Source organism: Bos grunniens, chromosome 1, assembly GCF_055505025.1.
Source record: "Bos grunniens cultivar Pamir isolate PY7600 chromosome 1, Bosgru_T2T1.0, whole genome shotgun sequence".
NCBI lineage: Eukaryota > Metazoa > Chordata > Mammalia > Artiodactyla > Bovidae > Bos > Bos grunniens.
The window spans coordinates 29649177-29676084 of record NC_141165.1 but is presented as its reverse complement, the minus strand read 5'-3'; the positions used below and the strand labels follow the sequence as shown (position 1 = coordinate 29676084).

Sequence of the window (26908 nt, the reverse complement as noted above, 5' to 3'; positions counted from 1 at the left end):
AGACCATGGCACAGAGTATACTAGCTCAGGCTACTGCACCAGGCCACTACCTGTGGCATAGAAAGCAGACACCACAAACTGTCAAGAGCTCTTTATATGGCTTAATGGAATGTCTTCAAGATAGTCTCTAAATGTCTCTGAGAGGTCACAGCCCCCAGCTGCTGCCAGGCCTGGATCCCCAATTGGTAGTGATTGACAGGGCAGCTGCCTGAAGAATCTCCGAGGCCCCAGGTCGGGCAGGGGAGGGGACAGGCATTGTTGGAAGCTGAGCTGCCTCTGTGCTGGCGTTGTACAGCCATCTGGTTTGGGTCAGAGGTCTCCAGGGACAGGTTTGATTTATAGGCCGGTGCAGCCACCCGGGCGGCATGGAGGGAGGGCACAGGGAGGCCAAGGCATGGGAGTGGGGGAGGAGGAGGGAAGGGCCAGGAGGGGCCCCTCAGAGGCTGAGTGAACACTGGGCCTCTGCTCTCAGCCTTGAGGGTCTCGGGTTGCTTTTAATAGAGAAACATCACCATAAAAAAGTACTGGAGGGCCTCCCTGGTGGTCCTATGGTCAAGAATCAGCCTTGAAATGCAAGGGACACTGGTTTGATCCCTGGTCCCGGAAGATCCCACATGCCATGGAGCAACTAAGCCGTGGTCCACTCCTACTGAAGCCTGCGTGCCTGGAGCCCATGCTCTGCAATAAGCGAAGCCACCACAATGGGAAGTCCGAGCACCGCAACTAGAGAGTAGCCCCTGATCGCTACAACTAGAGAAAGCCTGTGTGCAACAAGGAAGACCCATCACAGCCAAAAATTACATAAATAAATTAATCTTTTTAAAAAAGAAAGTACTGGAAAAGCAAAGAAGTGTTTATTGTGTGCTCACTGTCAGGGCTGTATGTGGGGCTGCTGTTATCTGGGAGAGCAAAGGAATGAACCCCAGTGCAGCCCCACCCACAGCACTGAACTGGGCTTGCCAAGCCGGCAGGTCCCCTGCCCTCTCTCTGCCACCCTCCATGGCCATCATCAGCCGCACTTTCCAGATGATGACACCAACGGGAAGGACAGAGAGGCTCCAGCCAGGAAAGGCAGAGCTAGGATTCAAACCCGGGCTTTCTACCCGACCTCAGAGCTTTTCCCTCTGCCCTGCGGGGTCCCCAGAATGTTCCAGAGGTGGAGAGGTAAGTGGGGACCAGAGTCTAATGAGAGGGAGCCACAGAGAAAGACGCTGGAGCGTTGGTCTTTAAGAATGTGGTCATGCCTTCAACTTTGAGTTAGAAAGCCCTGCAGGCCCTCATGCCCCCAAGTGCACTCCAGCCGCACAGAGCAGAGTTGTCGGTACCAACTGAGGTCACCAGGAGCACTTTACAAACAACGCAGGCATCTCTCAGAGCCTGGAGAAAGGATCGCACTAGGCAGATGAAGATGGCATCCGGGCAAGGAGCCATAGGCGAAAGTGTGGAGGTCAAATCTGCCTGGTGAGATGCGGATGCTGGCCTGAGGACCCGGGGCAAACTCTTGTAACAGAGTGGTAAGAAGCCAGCTCTGGTGAGAGAGGGCACATATAAGGTACATCTCCTGGAGTCTGCCCTGAGAAAGGGGTGCAGCAAAGAGCCCCCACTCCCCAGGGCCAAGCCATCTGTACTCTCAGAAGGCTGAGAACATGGGCCCCTGTGGCGCTGATGCTTTTCCCCTGTCCTCTGCTGGACATGTCCTGGGTCAAGAGAGGTACTGCCCAGGGTTCTACTAGGGATGGTGGGGGTGGGTAGCATGGGGACTGTCTCCTCAGATACCATGGAGCACAGTTCCCCGGGACCCCTCCAAACAACCTGGGGGCAGCCGTGTGCCTGGCATGCCACCCCTCCGGCTCCTTGGATATGTAAGGTGCCCCCACTGTCTAGTGAGGGCACGTGGGCTCAGAAGGATTCTGTGTCTGGCCCAGGTCACAGAGCTCTGCAAAATCCGGCCCTGAGCCCTCACCCAGAGAAGTTCAGATCTTCACACTGAGGCTAAGCAAGGAGCGCAAGGAGCATTTCAGGCATTGAAAAACCTCACTGTGATCAGATGGAAGATACCAGGGGCGAGAAAGGGGACCTTCAGGACATTTGAACCTGAGAATCAGACAGATTAGGGTCCACATTCCAGTTCTGAGTTTTCCTATCCATGAAATGGGGATGTTAACATGACCTGCCAAAAAGGAGTTAATGGAACTGCATATATATATATATATATATATATATGTATATATATAAAGCATTTCTGGGGCAAGGAGGTGTTTAGCAAATGTTTACTTTGACTTATCTTCATGAACACTTCCGTCAGGAAACCCATCAATCGGGTGTCATGACAAGTGGCTCTAGGGGGGTTCAACTCCCATCTCTATGTTCTGTGTGTGCTGGTGGGGACTTCATGAAACACCAGAGCCAGACCTGAGCCATGAACCCATCCAGGGCTGGGGTGCAGCAGGCAATCCATTATCCACAGTCAGCCAGACATGTCACCTCCCAGCGAGGAATGCAGATGAAAGTCCACTTCATCATGAAACTAGACACCAGGCCACTTCCTGCCAAGAGCACCCCAAGAGCACCCCTGCCCTGGCCTCTGACCTCTGCCCTTGGATTGTTTATATACTGGGGCTGGGGTCAGAGTCGAGAGGAGCTTATGGGTTCAGAAAACGACAACCAGATCCAGGCAGACACACACGTGTGTTAGGGACAAGGAAAACTGTTGGAGGACTCCAGGGGAATGACTTCATGCCGGCGAAAGGCCACCAGGTCAGGAGGAAGAAGCAAGAGCCGTGGCCCCTGCGCAGCAGCCACCAGGGCTGCTCTGCCCAGCTGCAGAGGGATGGTGTGGACAGAAGCTGCCTGCATGCCGGGACGAGGGAAGAACAAACCCTCCCTTTCTCCAAAGAGCCTGCTGCCCAGATGGAGAGACAGAACAGACACCTCAGAACCTTAAAACCACCACTGAGGCAGCTATGATTATTACAAGCCGAAGCGAACCATCAACAGCGTCTTGTGAAGCAGTCTCTACCTTGATCCAGGCCACCATTTACAAAGGGCTCTCAAGAGTCTGTTTTATTTCATCTCCATTAACAATCCTCTTTCTCATTCCTCCCCTTTCACCCACTAGGAGGAGGAGGCTCAGCTGGCTCAGGGATGCTCCAAGGACACAGATCTAGTCAGGGGCTCTGCTGCACCCCCAACCCGCACCTGGGGGTCCTGGGTTCTTGCCTCTCTGTTGCAGCTGTCCCTCCCCACAAGAGAGCTCCTGACCCCTGCTGTGCCCTGGCCCTCCTCCTCGCATTCCTGGCATACCTCCTGTCAGTGCCCCACTCCTGGCTTTCCCCACCCAGGACTTACAACATTCTTTAAGGCTTCCTGGTCCTCCTACTGCTGCCTAGTCCAGGGTCCTTCCTGACCCCCATCCTTGAGTTGGGTCCTGGAACAGCTCATGGGAGAGCTGAACCTCCTCGCAGCCCTGGATGCAGAAACAGTGGCCTACGCCCTCTCCATGGGGCTCCCCAGTCCTCCCAGTGGCACTCAAGAAGCGCTGTCCACTAGAGTTTGGCATGATGATGGAAATGGTCTACGCCTACCTTGTCTGACATGGTAGTCACCAGCCACCTGTGGCTTTGGAGTCACTGAGTCTGGCAAGTGCAACTGAAAAACTGGATTTTTAATTTGTTTCTAATTAATTTAAACATAAGTGTAGATAGTCACACCTGGTTGGTGGCTTCTGTATTGGACCAGAGGGTATGTAAAGTCTGTCATCCAAAAAAAATCAAATGTGCACTCTCTGGATATTAGATAGCAAAGAATAATGGAGACCCTTCCAGGTCATCTTGTCTAATCCCTTCCTTCTTGTGATGGAGAAACAGAGGCTCAGAGAGGGGAGGTGACTTGCCCAAGGTCACACAGCTGGCTGCCAAGCTGGAGTGGCTACGCTAGGTTTTCTGGCTCCCAGTCCCCCCTCCCTCTTTTCCAAGCACCTCCCAACAACCAGTACCCGTATACCTGGGGCATTACTGCTTAGCCACCCACACCCCCTCACTACTTGACTGCACCCCCACTCACCCAAGAAGCCTCCTTCAGCCAGGAATCCTGAGCAGCTGACTTCCAGCCAGTGCTGGGTTGATGGCAAGATCCACTGCAACTGGGAAGCTTTGTAACACACACACACATACTCCTTCCAGGGCCCATGGATTCAGCAGAGGAAAGACAGCCAAAATCCGTGTTTTCACACTCTCCCTGAGGGACATTGAGGTCAGGCAAATGCGCTAAGTGACCAGCTCCAGGACTCCCACAACCAAGGGAACCAGCAGGTGGGACCCGAGCCAGAAGTACCAATTAGAAGGCTGGGGGGAACCTCTATCTGCACCTGAGAAGCGCTGAGTCCATCGGAGACTCTCAGGACTTTAAACCAAGACCTGGGAAGATAGCGTGTTGGCTAATAGTGAGCCAGAAGTGGTCAGAGACCAGGGGGCGGTGTCAGGGCCATGGTGAGCTAACCCCAAGGGATGCCCAAATTATGAGGGAACAGACAAGACACAGGAGAGGTGGGGCACAGTGGGGCGGGAAGGGGTCTGGGGGCAAATGTGCAGCGGAGGCAGCGGTGGGCTGCCGGAGAGCATCCCATTTCTGGGCCCACCCACCACTCGCGCCACCACACACTTGCCTTCTTATGGAGGCAACTTGGATCCTTCCTGAGGACTGGAGGTCCAAGGGAGCCTCAACTAAATCTCCCCTCACCCCCCCACATTCTCAGGGCTTGGCCCCCAGGTGAACTCTGAATGGCCCTGGGCTGTGACTCTGACCCCTGTCCCAGAGGTAGCCACCCTCAGGGAGAAGATCCCATGTGGCCCTCCCAGCAGGGACTGAACACAGGCAGAAAGCTATCGTCCACCTTACTGAACACCAGGCAAAACTGCTCTAATCCTAGGACACCCCTGTAGGTGCATTTTGAGAGAGAAACATCAACCAATAGGACAAGATCTGGAAGGCGGCTGTGGCTTCTAATGGATTGACTCGGATGGGTTCATGCTTCTACTCTAATGACTCCACCACGGGGAGGACCACGTCTCTGCTGGGGTCACAGCCTCGGGTGGGCTGCCTCATCAAGTGTGGTCCCGGGGGCCCAGGATGGGGCAGCCTGTACCCGGTGGGGGGAGGAGGGGGATGGGGCTCCCGGCAGGCGGGTCACGACGCGGGGCTCGCAGCTCTATTTATAGAAAGTGGCTGCTGCGAAGGATGAAGAACTGGGGAGAACCGGCTCAGCGGTATTTTCCAAGCTCACGCTGTCTCGGCTTAATTTCATCCCAAGCAAATAAATCATTAAGGAGGCACCGAGTCCTGGAAGATCTGATGAAGAAGGGCCATTAAACGGCACAGCCTTAACTTGAATTATGGAAGGCCTCAGACAAGCAGCCTTATTAGTGTCTGGGCTAAGCCGTAACTCATGCTAACCGCCCCCAACCAAGTGACGCGACAGGGAGGGTCAGCCGGCTCCCCAGCCGCAGGCACAGCCCAGCAGGCTGTCTGCTCTCCCCATGTTTTAAATACCCTCCTGCAAACGTGCTTACTCCATCCACTGCCAGCCCAGCTGCACCCACTCCCACGGGCAGGGTTGAGGATGGATGGTCTGGCTGTCGGTGTAAGGGTGTTCGGGCCGTGGGGGCTGACGACACCAGCCTCGGGAAACCCTTCTGATAAGCACCCGAGCACCGAGGTCTGGGACCACCCACAGAGCTACGGAAGACTCACATGACCCCGTGCGTCATGGAGGTGAGCGGTGTGGGTTCAAATCTGCAGGCTGGCTGTCTCCCAAGCTCCTGCCCTGAGCAGGCTCTTCATGACCCTTTGCCTCAGTCTCCTCACATGGGAAGTGGGATAGCAATGCCTTTTCATCCGTGGATGAAATGGGATAACGTGCACGGGATGCTCACTAGCGTTGGCAGGGGCCTGTGGTGGTTTAAGTCGGATGATGCACCCGCTGTGCTAAGCAGCGTCTGGTCTCTTGTTAAGTGCTCACTTGAGGGCTGTTTAACACAGAGCTGTTTCTATTTGCAGTAACCCCTTCCCAAAAGAAGTTGCCCTCACGGGAAATTCATGGATGATAGTGCGGATTCACTTGGGTACATCTCGCTGGCAACTGTGAAAATTTGGGTCTCAGGACACATAAACTGAGTTCCGCAGTGGTGGGGGAAGACAGGGACATGAGAGAAGTGGGGCGAGAAGGGGAAGGGGCTTATGCAGCAGGCTCAGCTGGGCTGCTGGGAGCCGGGGAGGGGAGCGGCGGGGGTCGGGGGGGATGAAGGGTGCACAGGACTCGCCCTTGCATCAGCCAGGAGGGAGGGCGGCAGGCAGAGAGCCAGGCTAGGCAACCCTGGGTCTTGCTGGGGCGGGGGAAGCGGGCCATTTCCAACAAAGAAAAGAGGTCAGCATAGGCCAAGGGGATTAGCTGGGCTGCAGGATCAGAGTGGGGTTAGGCAGGGGGAGGGGATGGGGAGGAAGGGGAGTGGGGGCCTTGCATGTGGAGGCCTTGCCCATGCCCCCAGTTCACTGCCCTTTCCAGTGGCACCCACCCCAGTCGCACCGATGCCCATCGGCAGGGGTGAGAACAGGCTGGCTGTGCTGTAGTTGAGGGTGTTCAAACACAGTGGCAGCTGCTGACACCTGCTTCAGGAAACCCTTCTGTTAAACAGACTGCCTGATGCCTCGTCATGAGCATCACCAGGAGCTCCTCAGAAAGGCACGGCCCAGAGCCCTGCCCAGACCTGCTACGTCAGAAGCTGGCTTTAACAAGATCCCCAGCTGACTTGAGTGCACACGAAGGTCTGAGATGCTACACTGACAGCAAGTCTATGGGAAAGTCCCAGCATCACATCCACTGCACAGGTGTGAGAAGTCAGGAAACCTATGCCCGGGCCATCCAGCGTCTCGTCCTGACGGCGCTGAACCCCCTGGTTCTGTGTCTGAGCAGGGGTAGGGTGTCTGACATGTAGGAGGGACTGAGAGGCCAAGGAGGGTCTTCCGATGGGTGGAGGTGGGGGTGTGGGAGCACCTAAACTCTACCCAAGCTCCAAAGGCCCTTAACCCCCATCCATCCTACTTCTCCTAAACTCCAGTGTCCTCCTTTATCGATGTTGGGCTTTTCAATACAGGCTCATAAACTGCATTGAATCTCAGCCTCATTTTTCTGGTGAGGTGCATTGCCAAGCGGGCATTGGAGACCTGGGTTTTAGCTCTGGTTCTGCGACTAAAATTATCAGGTGACCTTGGGCAACTCCTCCCGGCTCTCTGGTCCATTCAGCTCCCATCTGTAAAATGTGGGTCTTGCATGGGCTGTCCAATGGCACGTTCCAGCCCTAATGCCCGGGGCAGAGTGCTTTCACCCCCTGCCAGTCCCCAAGAGGGGAAGACTGGCCGCCCCATCCCTTTCCCTTTCCTCCAAGGTCCGGTAGTGCCCAGTCCACAGCCAGGCCTAGCAGTCATCTGCTCAGAGGCACACGCTGCCCCTCAGGCCTACCACCTCACAGCTCATCTCTGCTGAATATACACATGGCATAACTGGTGAGGACACTGCATGTTTGGACATCCGTATTGAAAACACACTCACCGGGAAATTCACCAGTGAAAGCTACAGAGTGCGTGAAGCAGACACTTTAGCTGGAAACCTTTAAAACTGCTCATAGGAAGGCTGAGCACTCCCAGCTCATTTGTGACAAACTCACAGTGGCCTCTGAACCTCTGGTGGCATTTCCATCACGTATCTCAAAGAGAAAAGAGACATAAACTTCCCCAAACCTCCCTTGTGTGGAATCCATCAGTGTTCACAACATGGACCCACATTTAACAACAATAATTACTTCCACGTCTAATAACACTAAAGAATTTTACCAACCTATGGGAGAAGGCAATGGCATCCCACTCCAGTACTCTTTGCCTGGAAAATCCCATGGACGGAGAAGTCTGGGTAGGCTGCGGTCCATGGGGTCGCTAAGAGTCAGACACGACTGAGCACCTTCACTTTCACGTTTCACTTTCATGCGTTGGAGAAGGAAATGGCAACCCACTCCAGTGTTCTCGCCTGGAGAATCCCAGGGATGGGGGAGCCTGGTGGGCTGCTGTCTATGGGGTTGCACAGAGTCGGACACGACTGAAGTGACTTAGCAGCAGCATGGGAGCTGTAATAGTCCAAACTGGTAATTTTTAAACCCACATTTTTCAGTACATACTATGTGCCAGGCACCAGTCCAGTCACTTTCTATATGTGACCTATGAACTTGATGCCTTATGGGAAAGTAAATTTCTGTTACTATTACAGTGAGGACAGTATGGCTCAGGGGTGGTGATTTGGGTCAGAGCTAACTAGCAGCCAAGTCCTGACTGAGGCCAAGGCTGGGAGATCCCAAGCTGCAGTTCTTCCCATGACCCTTGGCTTTGCCCCCCCAAGAAAAATGACAGCAGCTCCACAGTGGCCCATGGGGACACTTGTCCCAAATGGGCCTGCATTTCAAAGCTCCTTTCCGGGATTTCCCAGGTGTTCTAGTGGTTAAAAATCCATTCTGCAATACAGAAGACGTCGGTTTGATCCCTGGGTGGGGTGCTAAGATCCCACATGTTGAGGAGCTAAGCCTGCATGCCAAAACTAGAGAGTTAGTGTGCTTCAGCGAAAGATCACTCATGCCACAATTAAAACCCGATGCAGCCAAATAAATAAAGAAATAAACATTAACAACAACAACAAAAAGCTCCCTTCTGCAGGCAGGACTTACTAGTCATGACCCTACTCATGACTACGTGAAGTGTGAAAAGAACTCTCAAAGCAGGGCCACATTGTCTGAGCGAAGCCCTTTTATTCAGCTGAAAGTCTGTTCCTTTTTGTGGAAAACAAAGGGTAGGGGCCAGTTTCTGAATGCTGAGACCCTGAATTGAGTTGCTGCGCCATCATGCAGCCTCTGCTTGGCTTGGGTACGGGGACAGATGTGCGGTGCATGATGCACAATGAGGGGTGGAAATGGGTTGCTCTGGGGTCAGGCTTCAAGGGGGCGGCAACTCTGAGCCTTGCCCACTCCCATCCAACCAACAATGACTCCAGTCGCACTGCAGTGGAGAAGAGAAAAGCTAAGCAGGTGGTGGGAGCTCAGCACAGTAACACACACTGCTTGAGCACCTACCATGTACTCTGCTGCAGGGGTGGCTGAGGAGACTAGGATGCACTTCTGGCCTCAAAGAACTGCCACTTTTAGCAGTAGCAGCAGCAGCAGCAATAACGAAACAGCAAAACAAGCAAGTTAAAAAAATAAAAAAATAAGTAAATAAATAAAACAGGAAGTATGTTGTGGTAAGAAAGGCGTGTTTCATGTATTTATCTATTTCTGCCTGTGCTGGGTCTTCACTGCTGCCTGCAGGCTTTTTCTCTAGCTGCAGTGCGCAGGGTTACTCTCTAGTTGTGACGTGTGGGTTTCACATTTTGCTGGCTTCGCTTGTCAAGGAGCACCGTTTCTAGGTGCACGGACTTCAGTCATTGCAGCACACAGGCTTAGTAGCTGTGGCTCATGGGCTCCAGAGTGCGGGCTTAGGTGCTGTTGTGCTCGAGCTTAGGTGTTCCATGGCTCATGGGATCTTCCTGGACCAGGGATGGAACCTGTGAGCCCTGCACTGGCAGGTGGATTCCTAACCAGGGAAGCCCAGAAAGACATGTTTTAAGAGTTTCATTCTGCTATTCACTGACTTGAGAGAAACTACTGTTGTTTTTCTGAGTTTTCATTGTCTAACTATAAAATAATGAAAGGTTAAAAAAAAAACCACACAAATCAGCAAAACACACTTCTTATGGACTTGCTCTTGCCTGGAGAATCCCCATGGACAGAGGAGCCTGGCCGGCTATAGTTCACGGGGTTGCAAAGAGTCGGACACGACTGAGTGACTAAGCACAGCAGAGCACATGGACCGGCTGTATGCAAGAAAGGGCCCACTGGCCTCACTATACTGACAGGCATCCCATATAAAGACTGACTGAACTGACTGAATCAAATGATCATGGTCCAACAATGAGTTTGAAGCCATTTTAATACAAAATTAAAGCAACTGTGCTCTATTTTAAACCAGAAACCAAACCATTCATAAGCATTCATCAGGTGCCAAAGACGAGCTCAGCATTGGCACAGCACGATGGGTAACACAGGAAATACTGTAATATCAAAGGCTCCCCTCCACCCCACACCTAATGTGAGTTGCATGCTGGTGCATGCTGCATTTCTGCATCAATCTTAATATTCACAGCAACTCTGCAAGGTATATTTAATTCTTCCCACTGCACAGAGGGGGAAAAACTAAGGCTCAAGGATGTCAATTAGCCAGCAGGGGTAAAAAATAAAACTACAAATCAGGATCAAAAGTTTACCCTCAAAGACTGGAAATTACCTAGATGTCCAAAAGTAAGAGTCTAGATAATTAAATTATGATACAACCATTACACAGAAACCCATGCAGCTGTTAATAAGGAATGAGGCAGCTCTACGTTAATCATATTAAAAAAATCACCAAGATCTACTAAGAGGGGAAATGAGATGCAGAGCAACATTCACCGTAAGATCACGCTGGTGTGAGACTTCTGTAAGGACACGGGCAAGAGTGACGATAGTGGTTGCCAGCAGGAACAGGCTGGGGAGCTTTGGGATGGGGGTATTTTACCAGTCTTTTGTAACTGTTAAATTTGTTGTCACATGCACCGTTTACCTTTCAAAAGTAAATGCACACATATTTTTAAATCCCTCTGGGGTTTCCCTGGTGGCTCAGTGGTAAAGAATCTGCCTGCCAATGCAAGAGACACGAGTTTGATCCCTGATCTGGGAAGATCCCACATGCCGAAGAGCAACTAAGCCCACGCCCCACAACTATCGAGCCTGTGTTCTAGAGCCCAAGAACCAAAACTCCTGAGGCCATGTGCCACAACTACCGAAGCCCGTGTTCCCTAGAGCCTGTGCTCCACAACAAGAGAAGCACCACAATGAGAAGCTCGAGTACAGCAACTAGAGCGTAGCCCCCACTTGCCGCAACCGGAGAAAAGTCCTTGCAGCAATGGAGACCCGGCATAACCAAAACTAGATAAAATTATTTTAAAGATAAGTAAATAAAGTCCCCACTCTGCCCGTTTCCCCACACATGCCTCCTGTGTGACCATCTGTGCCCTGGGGAACTTCACACCCACCTGGAGAAAGAAGGCATACCCATGTGGAAAAGTAGTGAGTGGAGTGAAGCGGGAGGAGGACTCAGTGTTGAATTGGGGGCTCAGGGGACAGAGCCATGGGCTGAGGGCTGGGGTGAGATGGAGTCAGGGCAGAGTGATAGGGCACTGATCAAAGGGGAGACCAGGCCTGGACCTGAGTCAGGAGGGAGGAGAAGCACAATCCGGATGTCAGGGCGGCTAGGAGGACCGTGCCACCAGGAGACACACGGGAATTGGGCAGGAAGGTCGTGAGTACAGAGCAGACAGTTCTGGCAAGGGGACAGTGTCCTTGCAGTCATCCTGGTAGAAAACTCTCTCTGGCCTTCATCAATACCAGAAGCCTTGGCTGGCTGCCAGGGCTTCTTTGAGGAGCTGTTGCGCCAATAAATACTTGTTGGCAGATCAATTAAACCATCTAGGAATGACGTCTGGAACCACAGTGTCTCTGGCTTGAGGAAGGTGGACAAGCCCTCCCTGATCATCAGGCCTGAGATGCTAGAGGTTCCTGCCCCCCATCCCCCAGAAAGTCAGTCCTGGGCTCAGAAACCTGTTCTTTGGAACTGGTAGGCAGAGTGGAAGCAGGGCTGGCCCAGGCTGCAGGAGGCAAGGTGCAGGAGTGCCCCAGGCTTCAGTATAGCCCTGCCAGTAGCTAGTTGTGGGGCCCTGAGCCAACTCTTCAACTCTCCAAGGTTCAGTTTCCCCATCTATAAGATGGCGATAATGACAATAACATTGCCTCGAGGGTCACTGTGTGGACTGAAAAAAAAAAAAGTGAGTAAGACACTTGGCCTAGGGCATAGAACCTAGCTGGTACCCCTCCATACATAGAATTACACGACTCCCAGATCAAAGCTTCTGTGTCTGAGGCCCCTCTCCTCTTCCTGGGTCACTCACGTGCTACTTGTGCGTGCGTGTTAAGTCACTTCAGTGGTGTCCGACTCTTTGTGACCCCATGGACTATAACCCGCCGGGCTCCTCTGTCCATGGGATTCTCCAAGCAAGAATACTGGAAAGGGTGGCCGTGCTCTCCCTCCAGGGGATCTTCCCGACCCAGGGATCGAACCCACATCTCTTATGTCTCATGCACTAGCAGGCAGGTCCTTTACCACTGAGCCATCTGGAAAGCCCTCACATACTACTTACCACCCAAGAATTCCAAGACAGGAGACAAAGCCATTCTGTCAGGCCTCCTGGCCGCCAGCATGCAGAAGGAGGAGCCGGGGGCCGGGGAGCAATTCCGGAAACCAGCCTGGAGCAGATTCCAAAGGCCGGGCCCACCCCAGGGATGACCCTCACAGCGGTTGGGATGCTTTCAGTGACATTCTCCCGTGAGCGACCAAAGCACGCCTGATTCACAGACACTGCTGGGGCTGTCTTTATGCAACAAACTTTTCACAACATCCCGCAGAGCTCTGTGCTAAGCCAAGAGCTTTGAGGGCTGGAGGTGAAACCAGTGGGAGGGACAGATTCTCAGGGCCTCCTCCGAACTCACTGCCAAAGGAAAGGGTTCCATCCTTTGCTGAGTAGCCACCCAGCCCGATGGAGCAGCCTCTCCTGTTCCTTCCCAGTAATCTGTAAAATCTGTAAACATCTGCACAAGGAACCCACTGGACCAGCCTGCCTCAGTTTGATCCCGTTATTAGCTATGTGACCTTTAGCAACTTACTCAAGCTCTCTGGGCTTCAGTTTCTTTATGGGAAAATGAAGATGATCATATAGGTGGTTAGCTATAAAGAGTTGTTACAAGCATTAAATGAATTAAAATGTGCAAAGTACTTAGAATCTAGCCCTGCCCACACTAAGTACCAGAGAAGTGTCAGTTATGGTTGATGGTGTCACTGCTGTTATTTGGCCCCGGACACAGGTACCTTGAGCCAGCTTGCCAGTTTGCCTGGCCTGGGTTCTGTGCTTCTCGACTCACTCAAATGGCAGAGTCCCTGGGCATCCTGTAGTTCTTTATAGTAAACCCCCCACCCCAGATGCTGATCTGTTTTGCTCCAGGGTGTAGCCGAAGAACACATTTGTAATAGGAAAATGCACTTCCAGGAGCTCTTAGCCTCCACAAACACATACTTCAGAGTCACAAGCAGTTAGCTCTTTCTAAGTCTTGCTTTTATAGTTGTAAAAATTAAAAAAACTGAGAAAATGATGTCCATTAACTTCCTTCCTACATACTGGAGAAGGCCTTATTGAGGCCACTTTGCTTTTTATCCTTAGGTGAACCCCCAGACCTGGCCCAGCTCACCTAGTTAATCAAAGCAGTGAGCAGCAGTCGCTGTGGGCTTGCTCTGTGCTGGCGAGCTTTACCACAGCTGTTTCACAAAGGAGAACACTGAGGTCCACCGGAAGGAGGTAATCCTTGTCCACGGCCTCCTGGTGAGTGTTGGGCCAGACTCTAAGCCCATCTTTTCTCCCCACCGTGATCTTGTGGGGAATCAATCCATCCCAGAGAGGAACTCCATCTGCCTCTCTGCTCCATAACCTCTCTCTGTGACTGCAGTCCCCTACTCCCCTGGTCAGGGCTGACTTTGGGGACCTGCCTTCATGTCCACAAGCAGTGTTGCTCAGACTTCTCCTCATACTCAGAAATCCATCTTGGGTCACCCAGGGACTCCCTAGGGCCAAACCCCTCTCAGTGTCCCAGGAATCCACTGGACTTCAGCCCAGGTTACTAGCTATAGGCATTGCACAATCCCCTCCCCACCAGTCCCTGTCAGACTCCCCTCGGCCTGTCCTTTGGTGGTCTACACTATAGTCAGGTCTTGTCCCATCGACCATGGGTCTTTCAAAGCCCAGAAAAGCTGAGCTCCCCCTTTGGGAATCACACCCTGCCCAAGATAGAAAACATCACTCGTATCTGAGAAGAGGCCAGGATCACAGTACTCAAGTCAGTCCTGTTACCCAATGCGAAATGCCCAAGGCTCATATGACATGACATCCTGACCTCCCCTTGCCTCCTGGATGGGCATTCTAGCCTCTGCCAACCGGAAAAAAATCACTGCCAAAGGGGAGGATGGAACATTCCAAGTTTCAGTCTCACCAAGCGTCTCCAGCCACCTGAAGGATCCAAAAGCCCCAGATGTCAGGACACGACTATCCTTTCCCATCCAGACTCTGCCCTCAGCAGAACATCAAGGCCTGACTGCTCTTGATCCTATGCTGCATTGGGGAGCCACTAGCTGCGACCCTGTTAGCACCTTAGCTTGTAGCTATAAATGAAGCAGCAGGTAATACCCGTGGAATCAATACCCAAGGGAAAGCCCACCTTGGGGGCCCAGTTGTTGGCTCAGGTAGTTCTGCTGGGTATCAATGCCAGCCTTGCATCCCAGCTATCATATTATTGGTGCCACTGCATGAGATTTCACAGCAGCTATGAAAGGGACCTGACACTGTTCCCTTTTACAGATGAGTAAAATGAGTAAAATGAGGCATTAGAGTGGCTCACCAAAGACACAAAACCACTGAGCATTGAGATGCAGGGGGAAACGAGGCATGTCAGAACCCAGAGCCTTGGTACATCAAGGCCATCCTTCTAGTCCAGTGAGCAATTCTGGCAAGTAGATTTCCCAGTTGCATTTTACAAGAGTATTTGTTAACAAAAATAAAATTTGCTGTTGCTGATGGTTTCCTCAGCACTGGGGTTTGCCTGGTTACCACGTCACCCAGCATTCTCCACTAGGCACTGTGGTGACTAAGCCAGCCCATCTCAGGACAAATATTCATCTTTTCTTTATTTAATCAGTCAATCAGAGAAAAAACAGAACAACACTTTGCCATTCAATGTCAATCTTAGTCCAACAACCACGGAAATGAAATGTGAGCAAAAGTGTTGCCAATTAAACCACAGAATAGAGCACAGCAGCCACTTCCTGGTGGCCTGTCACCCTTGAAAATGGTCAACCCACCCTAGCTCGAGTCAATGTCAATTTTACTTGAGTATAATCTTGTCCTTGACCTCTTTTTTGGAGTGTTGCTCTCAGTCCCTCAGCTAAAGTGGGGAGCATGGGAAAAGAATGGGCTTCAGAGCTGAGAGAATTAGGTAGGCCCGGGTTCTTGTTCTTGGCAAGCTCCGCTCTTCAGTTTCCTCTTCTCCAAAAGGGAGCAGTTATATTGCTGGTTTAAAGTTAATAAGCTGGAATTCTGGCTTTAAATGCCCACCTCAGGAGCTTCATCAGGGGATAAGTCAAGTGGATAAGGTATGTGCAAGCCCACAAGCGCCCAACTCCAGGCTCTGCTCAGCAGGGATTCAATGGGGGGCAGACAGTCATGTGTACTTCTGTCCAGGGGCCACCCTGCCTGAGTGACTCCCTCCTAAAATCAACAACCGTTTTTGTTACCAGGGTTTTTTTTAAGCTAGCTTCACAGGATGACTGTGTATATTAAATGAGAGAAGGCCTTAGAGGTGTCAGAGTCAAACCCAACAGCCTGTGGGCTTATCTGCAACCTGCAAGGGAGTTCTATTTGTCCACACGGTGTCTTTAGCAGCTGCCAACTTGAAAAATGGGAATAGTTTGCACAAAATCTAGATTGCTGGGTCCTCTGGAAAGAAGTCAGAAGATTCCACAACTTTTGGCTCTCATTCCCATGAGGCAATAGTCAGCGAGATGCCCCCTTTAAGAGAGAGTTCAGCAGGAAGACCTAGATTTGAGTGTTCAGCCCCTACATACAGCAGGTATTCAATAAATGATAGTTACTATCAATACTTATTATTTATCAGTAACTTGAGTGCAAGAGATTCAAGTGCAGAGACTCTGTCTTCTACTTGTCTCTCTTCTCCTGCTGTGAACTTGAAGCCAGGTACACAGGAGACATCATTTGGCACAATCCTTACAGAGACTGGCTTCTCTGGTGGCTCAGATGGTAAAGCGTCTGTCTGCAATGCGGGAGATCTGGGTTCAATCCCTGGGTTGGAAAGATCCCCTGGGGAAGGAAATGGCAACCCACTCCAGTACTCTTGCCTGGAATATCCCATGGACAGAGGAGCCTGGTAGGCTACAGTCCATGGGGTCGCAAAGAGTAGGACACAACTGAGCAATTTCACTCTCACTTTACAGAGACTGAAAGGTTTGTGACTAGCACCGACAGTTCTAAGCACTGTCCTAAGCACTTCATGTTGTTGTTCAGCCACTCAGTCATGTCCGACTCTTTGTGACCCCATGGGCTGCAATGTGCTAGGATTCCCTGTCCTTCATCCCCTCAGGGAGTTTGCTTAAACTCATGTTCATTGATGTCATCGGTGATGCCATCCAACCATCTCATGCTCCGTTGCCCCCTTCTCCTGCCTTCAATCTTTCCCAGCATCAGGGTCACTTTACAGTATTACTATCTTATTTGATTTCTCATAACAACCCTGAACTAGATTACTCTCATTGAGTCACTTCTGCAGAGAGGGAAACTGAGGCACCGCCCAAGATCACCAAGTGAGCAGAAAAAAGTCAAGATCCAAACCCAGGAGCCTGGCTTGGGGTCCACATCCTTACCTCCAGTCCATGCCGCAGGATGATCCCAAGTGCTGACGGCGGATGGGGCCTCACCTGCTTCCCCTCCCCACAAACTCCCTTCCCTCTCCAGCTCCACTAGGGACTGGCAGCCTCTGGACCCATCCCTGCCCGGCCCCCACCCACACAATCCCCCACAATCCCCCACGGCAGGCTGCACTTACGGTCAAGGCCATTGATGTAGCGCATGGTGACCTCGCAGTGGCCCCACACGGCACTCACCACCGGGTAGAGCTTCTTGCCCTTGAGGCCACGGAAGGCCACGCCCAGGTACTGGCCGTCCACGACGAAGCTGAGTGTGCCCTCGTCCATGTCCAGCACCACGAGCAGTGAATCAGGCAGCGCAAAGGCCTCCTCAGGCCCCAGGAATGCAGGGTAGGCTACGCCGGGCCGGTTCTTGCCATCGTGGTAGAGGCGGCTGCGGCCCAGGTCCCAGCCCCAGGACTCGGCGTCGCTGCCCACCAGCGCAGTATAGCCCACTGAGTGCAAGGGGGCCCGCGCCGTGGCCACGCCCACCACTGCGTGCGTGCCCCGCTGCCGCGCAGGCCAGTGGATCTGCCAGGCGTGCAGGCCACGAGCGTGGCCCACCTTGCCACGGATGCCATCCGTGCTCTGCGCCACCGGGTGCCGGTGGAAGGTGAGCCGGTCGTCATCCTTGACGAAAACGTTGAGCGAGCGGTCCTCGGGGTTCCACGCGTGCCGCAGCTGCACCGCCAGCCCCGCCGCCGGCATGTCCAGCAGCTGGTCCAGCCGCGCCGGCCGCCCCGGCTCCTCTCCCCGCAGCTCGCGCTTGGCCGGCCGCAGCGCCGGCTCCCGCACCTCCACCGACTTGAGGCTCCCCGAGAGCTTTTGGCCCATGGCTTGCTGCCGGGACGGGGCCGCTGCGGGCCACCGCTACCTCCTGGGAGCTTCCACTCCCCGCAGCCAGGGATGGGCCACGGGGCTGGAAACCAGGCGTCTGGACCGGACACGCCCACAGCCTCCACGGGGCTGGGGCAGGGAACCAAGCTCCTGGAAGGAAGCAAAGGACACGGCTTATAACAGCAGCCTCGACAGCCATCTATGCCCATGCCTTGGCTGGGCCCTGGGCATGCATTCATAATAATAACTAATGAATAGAATGATATATGGCACTTATCTAGAACTCACCATTTGCCAGACACTGCTCTAGATGATTCACATTTATTAGCTCATTTAATCCTTAAGCCCTCCCAATAAGACATTCATTATTATTCCCATTTTATAGATGAGAAACGCATAGGTCATAGAGGAGATAACTAATTAACCAACATTTCACAGTTAAGAAGGGGCTGAGCCAAGATCCACACTGAGGCCATCTGGCTTCAGAGTTTGTGTTCTGCTCTTGGAGAAATCACAGGCTATTTTATTTTCAAAATAAGGACTGAGCCCAGAGAAGTTGTGATTTGCTCAAAATCATAGAGAACCCCAGTGCACTTGGTCCCAAGAAACAAGCCCTGTGCTCTAGGTAGGGGGAACAGGGTGTTCAAGACAGGGGCATTGGAGATGTTTAGGATATGGTCCATTGGTTCCTATCCTTGGCAGCCCTGGGGAGCTTAAATAGCATTTAAAGTGCAATCAGTCTTGAGAAGCTAGACACTGAGCAAAGATTCATCAAGGTCACCCAGGGACATGAACAAGGACATAAGGCAAGCATCTGAGGATAGGGTGAGGTCTCCATGGTAAGGTGAATTGGAAGCAGGGTGATGAGAGAGTTGGTGTTCAGGCTCTGGAGCCAGAGAGAACTATATGTAAATCCCTCTCTCCATCTCTTAGCTGTGCGTCCACAGGAAGGTTCTCTTAGCCTGTCTAAGACTCTATCTATAAAATGGGGATAAAATATTCCCTCCAAGTGGTATGGGAAGCTAAGAGACAATACTAGAAGCCAAACCTGAGACTCTGCCAGCAGATTTTCCTTTCGGGCTCTGTCTTCTAGACATCTTGCATGTACCACTTCCCTTTGGATGGGCAAGCTCTGTCTTTGGGCATATAAACCCCATTAACAACATTGACTCTGGACAGCCTCCTCTGAGACAAGACCCTGGTTTTCAGGGAGGAGAACTTGGCCACCATCACTAAGAGACCAGCCAGAGTTCAGGGTTCTTGGGGTGTTTGGATGGACCCTGGGTGTGGGGAGAGATGGAGAGCTGAGCCCTGCAGCCCATCTAGAGCAAAGGCATGTGCCTTCCCCTCCCTGGTCTGAGAGTTGCTAGGTTCAGAGCACTTTCCCCTGAGACAGACCAGGAGGCAGACATTTCCCATGCCCTGCTCTGCCTGGCCACACCGTTGCACCCAAATAGTGGTACAGTCCCAGCCAAAGTGCCATACAGCACTGGCTGCAATAGTGAGCATTGCTTTTTGAACCTTCCAATTTTATTTTCAGCTCTGTGTTCTTTCCTTTCTATTGTCAGACCCCAGCTTCAGCGCATGCCAACCTTATCCAGAGAACTCTGGCTAATGTTTAACCTAAGGGGATACCAGCATACGTAAAAATATGCAACACTAGACATTTCTAAGATAGCAAAATAGTTACTCCTCTTCATATCCAAAATCACCCAAAATAAAGGAGAAACAGAAACAGGAATGCAGATTCTATCTTCAGCAAAACCAGAACACATTTGTAATCCAAACCACAACTTATAAGGAAAGGCTGCCAAAAAACCGGTCAAGGGCTGCCAAAAGCAGTGAAGATCAAACGAGGTGTGAGTGAACACCTCCAGAAGACACCTGTGGCTGCAGATTGCTGATGAAGATGGCAGAGTCAGCCAGTAGCTGGCACTCCCTGAAGAAGGAAAACGAAGATTCCTAATCAAGACCCATGGGTACAGGGTGTGTGGTCCAGCGATGGGATCTGCCTCTGACACTATAGGTGAAAAAGGAGGATGGGACCAATGGAGAAAATTACTGTCCGCCATCTTCACAGGAAGCAGTGTGCTGTGGGCAGAGTAGCAGAAGGGCCTGAACTGCGGGAAGCCCATGGCTATAGAGCCCTGCTGACTGCGTAGAAGCTAGAACAAATCGTTGCCACAGGCCTGTGAACAGTTACCACGAACCAGGAAGCAATCCTGCTCTCCTAAAACACCTCACGGCACTTCGTCTACACACACCGCCTGCAAAATGCTGACCAGGAAGGTTCACCTCTTCCAAAGAGAAGCAGCACATGACATAGTCAAAGATACTGGAAAAGAAAGAAATGAGGAAAAGAACAGGAAAAAAGACGGCAAACCAAGAAAACTCACCAGAAAAAAGCTGTCACAAAACAGATGAAAACTGTGACCAAATTTGTAAACTAATTTTGTGATCACTTATTTCATAAGGGAGGCAACTAGTACAGGCTTCAAAAAAAAAAAAGATTAAATACATTTTACACAGTTCAAAGGCAACCTCCAGAAGAACTCAAAATAAAACACAAACCTTCCAAATTGTCATAAAAAACACAGCACAAAATAAAACAGACCATACACGGAAAGATTTTGCTTTAAAAAGCGATAGAAGCAAAAACACAAAGACATAAAACTAAGACCAAAACCCTATATATATATCAATGAATGGCCATAGGAAACTCCTAAAAAGAAACGATTTTAAGGTAACAAGACAAAACCCTCAACCATATGCCGCGTTTAAGAGACACTCCCAAAGCAAAGTAATTCAACAATGTTGAAAATAATAGAAAAAGTAAATATATACCAAATAAAAGCAACCTCAAACTAAGCAGGTACTGTAAACTTAATATTAGGCTGCTGCTGCTAAGTCACTTCAGTCGTGTCCAACTCTGTGCAACCCCATCGATGGGAGCCCACCAGGCTCCTGTGTCCCTGGGATTCTCCAGGCAAGAATACTGGAGTGGGTTGCCATTTCCTTCTCCAACTAAAGTTAATTAAGGGCAGATGATTTTAAATGAGGCAAAGAACACTTTATAACAATAAAGAATATAATCCACAATTGAAGACTGACTACATTAAATAACAACACCAAAATTCAAAGCAAAAGCTACAGAAAATACAAGGAAGATCAGATACCCAGTAGAGGCAGATGATTTTAATTCACCTCTTTTAGCTCATGACAGATCAACTGACCAAATTAAGTAAAAATGTAGAAAAACCAAAATTACATACTTAATAAGACAGATTTAATTTATGTATAGTAGCAGTTAGTGGAAGAAGTTTAGTTGTTTTGTGTGACTCTTGTAACCCCCTGGACTGTAGCCCACCAGGCTCCTCTGTTCATGGGATTCTCCAGGCAAGAATATTGGAGTAGGTTGCCATGCCCTCCTACAGCGGATCTTCCCAACCCATGAACTGATCCCATGCTTCCTTCATTTCAGTCTCTTGCATTGCAGGTGGATTCTTTACCTCTGAGCCACCAGGAAAGCCAATTAATGTATACACATTTCTAAAAGAGTTCCCATATATTAGGCCACAAATAAAACCTCTCCCCAAAAGCAGAAATCGTATAGAATCTGATAATACAGAAGCTGACTTTATTTTTCTGGGCTCCAAAATCACTGCAGATGGTGACTGCAGCCATGAAATTAAAAGACGCTTACTCCTTGGAAGGAAGGTTATGACCAACCTAGACAGCATATTAAAAAGCAGAGACATCACCTTGTCAACAAAGGTCCGTCTAGTCAAGGCTATGGTTTTTCCAGTAGTCATGTACGGATGTGAGAGTTGGACTATAAAGAAAGCTGAGCGCCAAAGAATTGATGCTTTTGAACATGTGTTGGAGAAGACTCTTGAGAGTCCCTTGGACTGCAAGGAGATCCAACCAGTCCATCCTAAAGGAGATCAGTCCTGGGTGTTCATTGGAAGGACTGATGTTGAAGCTGAAACTCCAGTACTTTGGCCACTGGATGCGAAGAGCTGACTCATTTGAAAAGACCTTGATGCTGGGAAAGATTGAGGGCAGGAGGAGAAGAGGACGACAGAGGATGAGATGGTTGGATGGCATCACCGACTCAATGGACATGGGTTTGGGTGGACTCCGGGAGTTGGTGATGGACAGGGAGGCCTGGCGTGCTGTGGTTCATGGGGTTGCAAAGAGTCGGACACGACTGAGCGACTGAACTGAACTGAATACAGAAGAAAAGCTAGAAATTAATCACAAAATTATGGATGACAAAATTCTATCTTTGGACATTTTTAAAAACTCTATTTTAAACAACTTGGATCAAAAAGAGCCCTACATAGGAACTGAAGAGTATCTAGAAAATAAAATATAGAAAACATTCCATGTATTAGAATCTGAGGGATCCTATTAAAGTAGAGCTCAGAGGAAATCATGGCTGGTGTACTCATATTAGTGCATGAAGAAGAGTGAAAATATATAAATTAAGCATAATAAAATAGCAAAAGATCTAATAAAAAACCAGGATTTCCCTGGTGGCTCAGTGTTAAAGAATCTGCTGGCCAATGCAGGAGACATGCGTTCAATCCCTGGGTCAGAAAGATGCCTTGCAGGAAATGGCAGCCCACTCCAGTCTTCTTGCCTGGGAAATCCTGTGGGCGAGGTCCCTGGTGGACCACAGTCCACAGGGCTGCAGAATTGGACACAGTTTAGCAACTAAAACAACCAATTGCAAGAACAGAGCCTCTGGTGGTACAGGACTGTAAGCAGCTCCGTGGCCCACACAGGAGATTTCTAAGGGAAATGGCTTTATCCTATGTACACTAGGCCAGCTTTGGAACAGCTGAAGAGACACCTTTACTGGGTTTGAAAGCAGTCACTTTCAGGCCATGGAGGTCTGGCTGCTTTCCTTTCTGGCCGTGAAGCCTCTGCCCCATTAATGGCAGGTGGGGACCTCAAAAGTTGCTCCCACTGGCAATAGTGAGGTGGACACACAGCAACCCCTTTGCTGCTCCCCACAAGACAGGATCAAAGCAGAGTGCTCATGTCCACTAATGGTCATTCACTAAGGAAAGCCAGTGACTGCACAATATAACAAAGGGCAGGGATTCAATCCCTTCCTGTCCACCGGGCCCTGTGTAAGGGCTTAACCTCTCTGAGACGCATCTGAAAAGCACTCTATGGGCTAACCTTGCCTGTCTTTGCAAGGATCAGGGGAGACATCTGTCTGGAATGGCATAGGTACCTGGGAGGCACCGGGTGAATGTTACATGCTTCTTTAAATTGTGCGTGTCCTCTGCCCTAGCCATTTAACCTCCTGAATGCATTCCAAGGGCTTCCCTGGTGGCTCAGCAGTAAAGAATCCACCCGCAGTGCAGGAGATGAGGGCTTGATCCCTGGGTCGGGAAGAGCCCCTGGAGAAGGAAATAATAATCCATACCAGTATTCTTGCCTGCAGAGTCACATGGACAGAGGAGCCTGGTGGACTATAGTCCATGCTGTCTCAAAAGAGTCGGACATGACTAAATTTGAGCGCCAAACTTGAAAAAGCTGGTGTTCCCCCTTGAAGACCCTGCACAGCCAAAAATAAAAAGCAAAAAAAGGAAAAAGGGCATGTGCTAGGATTTAGCTACAGAAGCAAAGGGTAGAGTGGTTCATAGCAACAAAGGACAGAAATCAGTGTAAATGCTCACAAAAGGAAGTTTTTACTTTCTCTCGAGTGCCCAGCTCCACTGGCTGTGGATCCACTCTGCCCATACCTGTCCAGCACCCAAGTGGGTCATTGCCTTTGCAGTCCTCACCCCATACAAGTTCCAGCTCCTGCAGTCTCCTACAACTGTGACTGAACTAACAAATGAATAAAAGAGGGGCTGAGTTACTTGGGCTTATTCCCATGGAAGCTGTCAGAGGCAGAGGTCAGGATTAGCATGACCAGCTAAAGACAGGGCCAAGGCCAGAGCTGGGAGATAGAAAGTTACTAATGCAAAGTCCCAACCTCTAAGCCAGGGTGACACATCAATCTTCATGTCTTTGTCCATGCACAGTTGGGGCCCCAGACCTTCCTTCCTCACCTTCCCAATTCTGCCCGAGAGCCCCACCTCCTCCAGGAAGCCTGCCCTGATCCTCCGGGCCTCTAGGTGCCTGTCCCTCCTAAGTCAGCCAGGACCTTCTGGTCCACTATCTTGTTTTTTTTTTTTTCTCTACCTCAAGGGACATTGCTCTGGGGACAGGAAGCTTCCCCTGGGCTTCTTCATAACCCCCCTCCCCTCCCCAAGCACATATACAAGCACGGTGCTTTGAAGACAGGGTGGAGTACGTGTATGGTGTGAAGAGGAGATTCTGGCCTTCAGCTAGTTCTCGCTTTCTGTTCTCTCTAGAGGATTCAGCAGGAAAAGGTCCAGGGCTGGAGTCAGGAGATGGGAACACGGGGCCTCGTTCCCCACTAACACAGTCACCATCTCTGAGTCTCTGAGCCTGGGTCACATCCAGTCTGCCCCTTGTTAGATACTGCTGTGCTCCCTTCCTGCTTCCAGCCCTCATCTATTCATTCAACAAAGACTTGGTGGATGGCTGTCATGTGACAGGTTCTTTACTGCTGAGAGCTAGGGGCATGCAGTAGTGGCCAAGTCAGGCTCAGCCCCTGCCCCCTCTCTCCAGCCAGAGGGACTGAGGGCTTGTCACATCTCTCCTCTCATCTCCACCACAGCACATGGCACTGGACTAGGCATAGATGAGATACAACAAGGTCTAACTCCCTGGTAGGAGTAACATCAGCTCTCAACCCAGCAAGTGGAGGGCATACTGAACAGTGCCTCCGTCACATTTCCTCAAACCAAACTTAATTTCTTAGGCCATGCTTGAATGGGGATGCTTAATGACATTATCTGGAAGGATCCGCCCCGGGGCTTCAGTGATGGCTGAGCAAGAAAACAAAAACTCAAATTGTCAGCTCCCCTTCCCAGGACCCTGGTGGGTGTTGCAGCCCGAGAGGGAAATGAGGAGACACAAAGCGTGGATGTCGCACTTCGTAAGGAGCCTCAGCTGTTTGCAAAATGTGATACTCAAGTCTTCAGAGGCCCAGGACCCCAAATCCCATTCTCGGAGTCTTGTCTGCTAGACTTAGTCAGGCATGGGGTCTGCCAGGAGACAGGACTGCTGCAGGATTGATGATGACTGGGTGAAATGCCCTCCCCTCAATGTGGCCTCTGGCTTTGGACTTGCTAGGGAAGGGGCTGGGGGTGGATTTCATTCCTTCATTTAACCAGCAGTAACCATGCCTCCCTGGAGATGTGAGGCTTCAGGAAAGTGTAAGACCTGATCACTTCCCGTCCAGGAGAGCTCAGAGGGGTCAGACTCAGTGACAAGTCTGAATAATGACAAGGACTGTAAAAAGAAGTGCATTTTGATACCACTTGAATCCCTATAATAGACTGACTATTGCGTTCAAACATATATGACAGCTCTTGTGAAATGCAAAGCTGATCTAATCATATTCCCTGCTTAAAATCCCCCACAGGCTCTCCAGGGCTTTCAGGAGAAAGTACAAACTCCTAACCCTTTTTATTGTTGTTGTCTAGTTGCTAAGTCGTGTCCGACTCTTTCATAGACTGTAGACCGCCAGGCTCCTCTGTCCGTGGGGTTTCCCAGGCAAGAATGCTGGAGTGGGTTACCATTTCCTTCTCCAGGGGATCCTCCTGATCCAGGGATCAAACTTGCTCTCTCCTGCATTGACAGGCAGATTCTTTACCACTGAGCCACCAGGGAAGCCCCTCCTAACCCTTCCCGCCACAAAAGCCCCACAATGCTTTCTTGGCCCATCTCCCTCTATGAAGTCCCTCACAGCATCTCCACTAAGCTGTGTGAATTTCCCGACAGGCACCACAGGGGCCCACACACTCGTGTCCTGAACCTCTGCCGCCTTTACCCGTTCACTCTCCCTTGCACACCCCTTCCACATATACTCACTGGGTAATTCATTCAACTCGAGTATCAGTGCCTCTGGGGAGCTCGTCATCCTGTACTCTGAGAACCCCTGCACCTGTCTCCATCACAGACTTATCACTGATGTCTCCTCAGCCGCCTCCCTCCCTCTGAGACGGGGGACAACTCAAAAGCAGGGGCTGGGTCTGCCACCAGAGTTCTCGGGACTCTGCAGGGCTCTGGCTCAGAGAGAAAGTGGTGGGTGCGAAAGCATGAGCAAAGAGATAAAAGCAACCTGCTGCCTCGGAAAGAGCCTCCACCGAGGCATGATTGAGAGAGCAGAGCACCGTGAGCTTGGGCGAGTCAATTACTTACATCTTCAGCCCTCAGTTTTCACCTCTGCCTAATGGTGCCAATGGTACCTACTTGGACCTGGTTCGACAGGGATGTTCCTAAGATTTTCTTGGTATAAATATTAAGCAAAGAGACTATTCTATTAAAAGATGCTCCTTGAGAGTGAACCTGCCAATAGTGAATGAGCCAAAGAACCCCCAAGCTTTTATTCACGGGCATCCGTTAGCTTTTCTCTCTGTAGACATGCATGGAGCTCAAGGGACACTTGGCTGGGGCAGGCCCTTTCTTACCAGGAGCTCACAAAGAGAGCCATCTGTCCAGCTCCAGGTGGAACCGTCTCACGCCCGTCCTCCGGGAGCATGAATCAATGAGGCTTCCCTGCGCCTCTCCTTCTTGTGGGGTTTCCATGGGAATCCTCCCACGCATGACAGAGCCAGGAGCCCCCAAGGCGGAAGCTCAGGCTGTCAGTCAGCAAGGAGTGCAGGGGATGGGATGAAGAAGGTTTGCTAGGCAGTGACCAAGCCAGCTTGCTCTGCAAGGTCATTTGAAAGAGACACACCTCTAAGGCAGCGAGGCCAGAGGCCCTACATCCAGGTGCATTCCTGGCAGAGTCTGGTTCCTGCTCCAGCTGCCCCTGTGCCCCAAGCATGCGTGGACGGCTCTGTGGGACAGCTGGCCTCTGTGAGGCTGCAGCAGACCTACCTAGGAGAAAGCGGCTGGGGGTAGGTGAGGCGTAACAGGACCCTCAAGGAAAAACTTCAAGAAAGAAAACACAGTGACCTTCATGTCTAGCCTGTCATTTATCTCCCTACCCGAACTTTGCTCGCTTGGTATAACTGGTTGTCTGAAATCTCAATGCCTGAATGAAAATGGAAACTGCATGCCTCCGGCTTGGTCTAGGAGATCATAATAGGAACCTGCTGGAATTTCTGAAGGTCCTTCTGTTAAGCTTCAGGTGTCTCTGGGAGCATTTTTGAGATACTGGGGTGGGGTGGGGGCGCAACTAGAGAGGAAGAGGGGATGGAAGGAAATGGGGAGAAAGAGAGACCCAGAG

General features: G+C 50.9%; 1 protein-coding gene across 1 annotated transcript in view; it reads right to left on the bottom strand.

Annotated features, from left to right (window-relative positions):
* SPSB4 (splA/ryanodine receptor domain and SOCS box containing 4) overlaps nt 1-26908 on the bottom strand; it is an 86585-nt gene that overhangs the window by 52932 nt on the left and 6745 nt on the right. Inside the window, exon 2 of the mRNA XM_086370325.1 lies at nt 16881-17727. Within this exon, the coding sequence (XP_086226451.1) occupies nt 16881-17574 (694 nt within the window). The 5' untranslated portion in view covers nt 17575-17727. The remainder of the gene's footprint in view (nt 1-16880; nt 17728-26908) is intronic.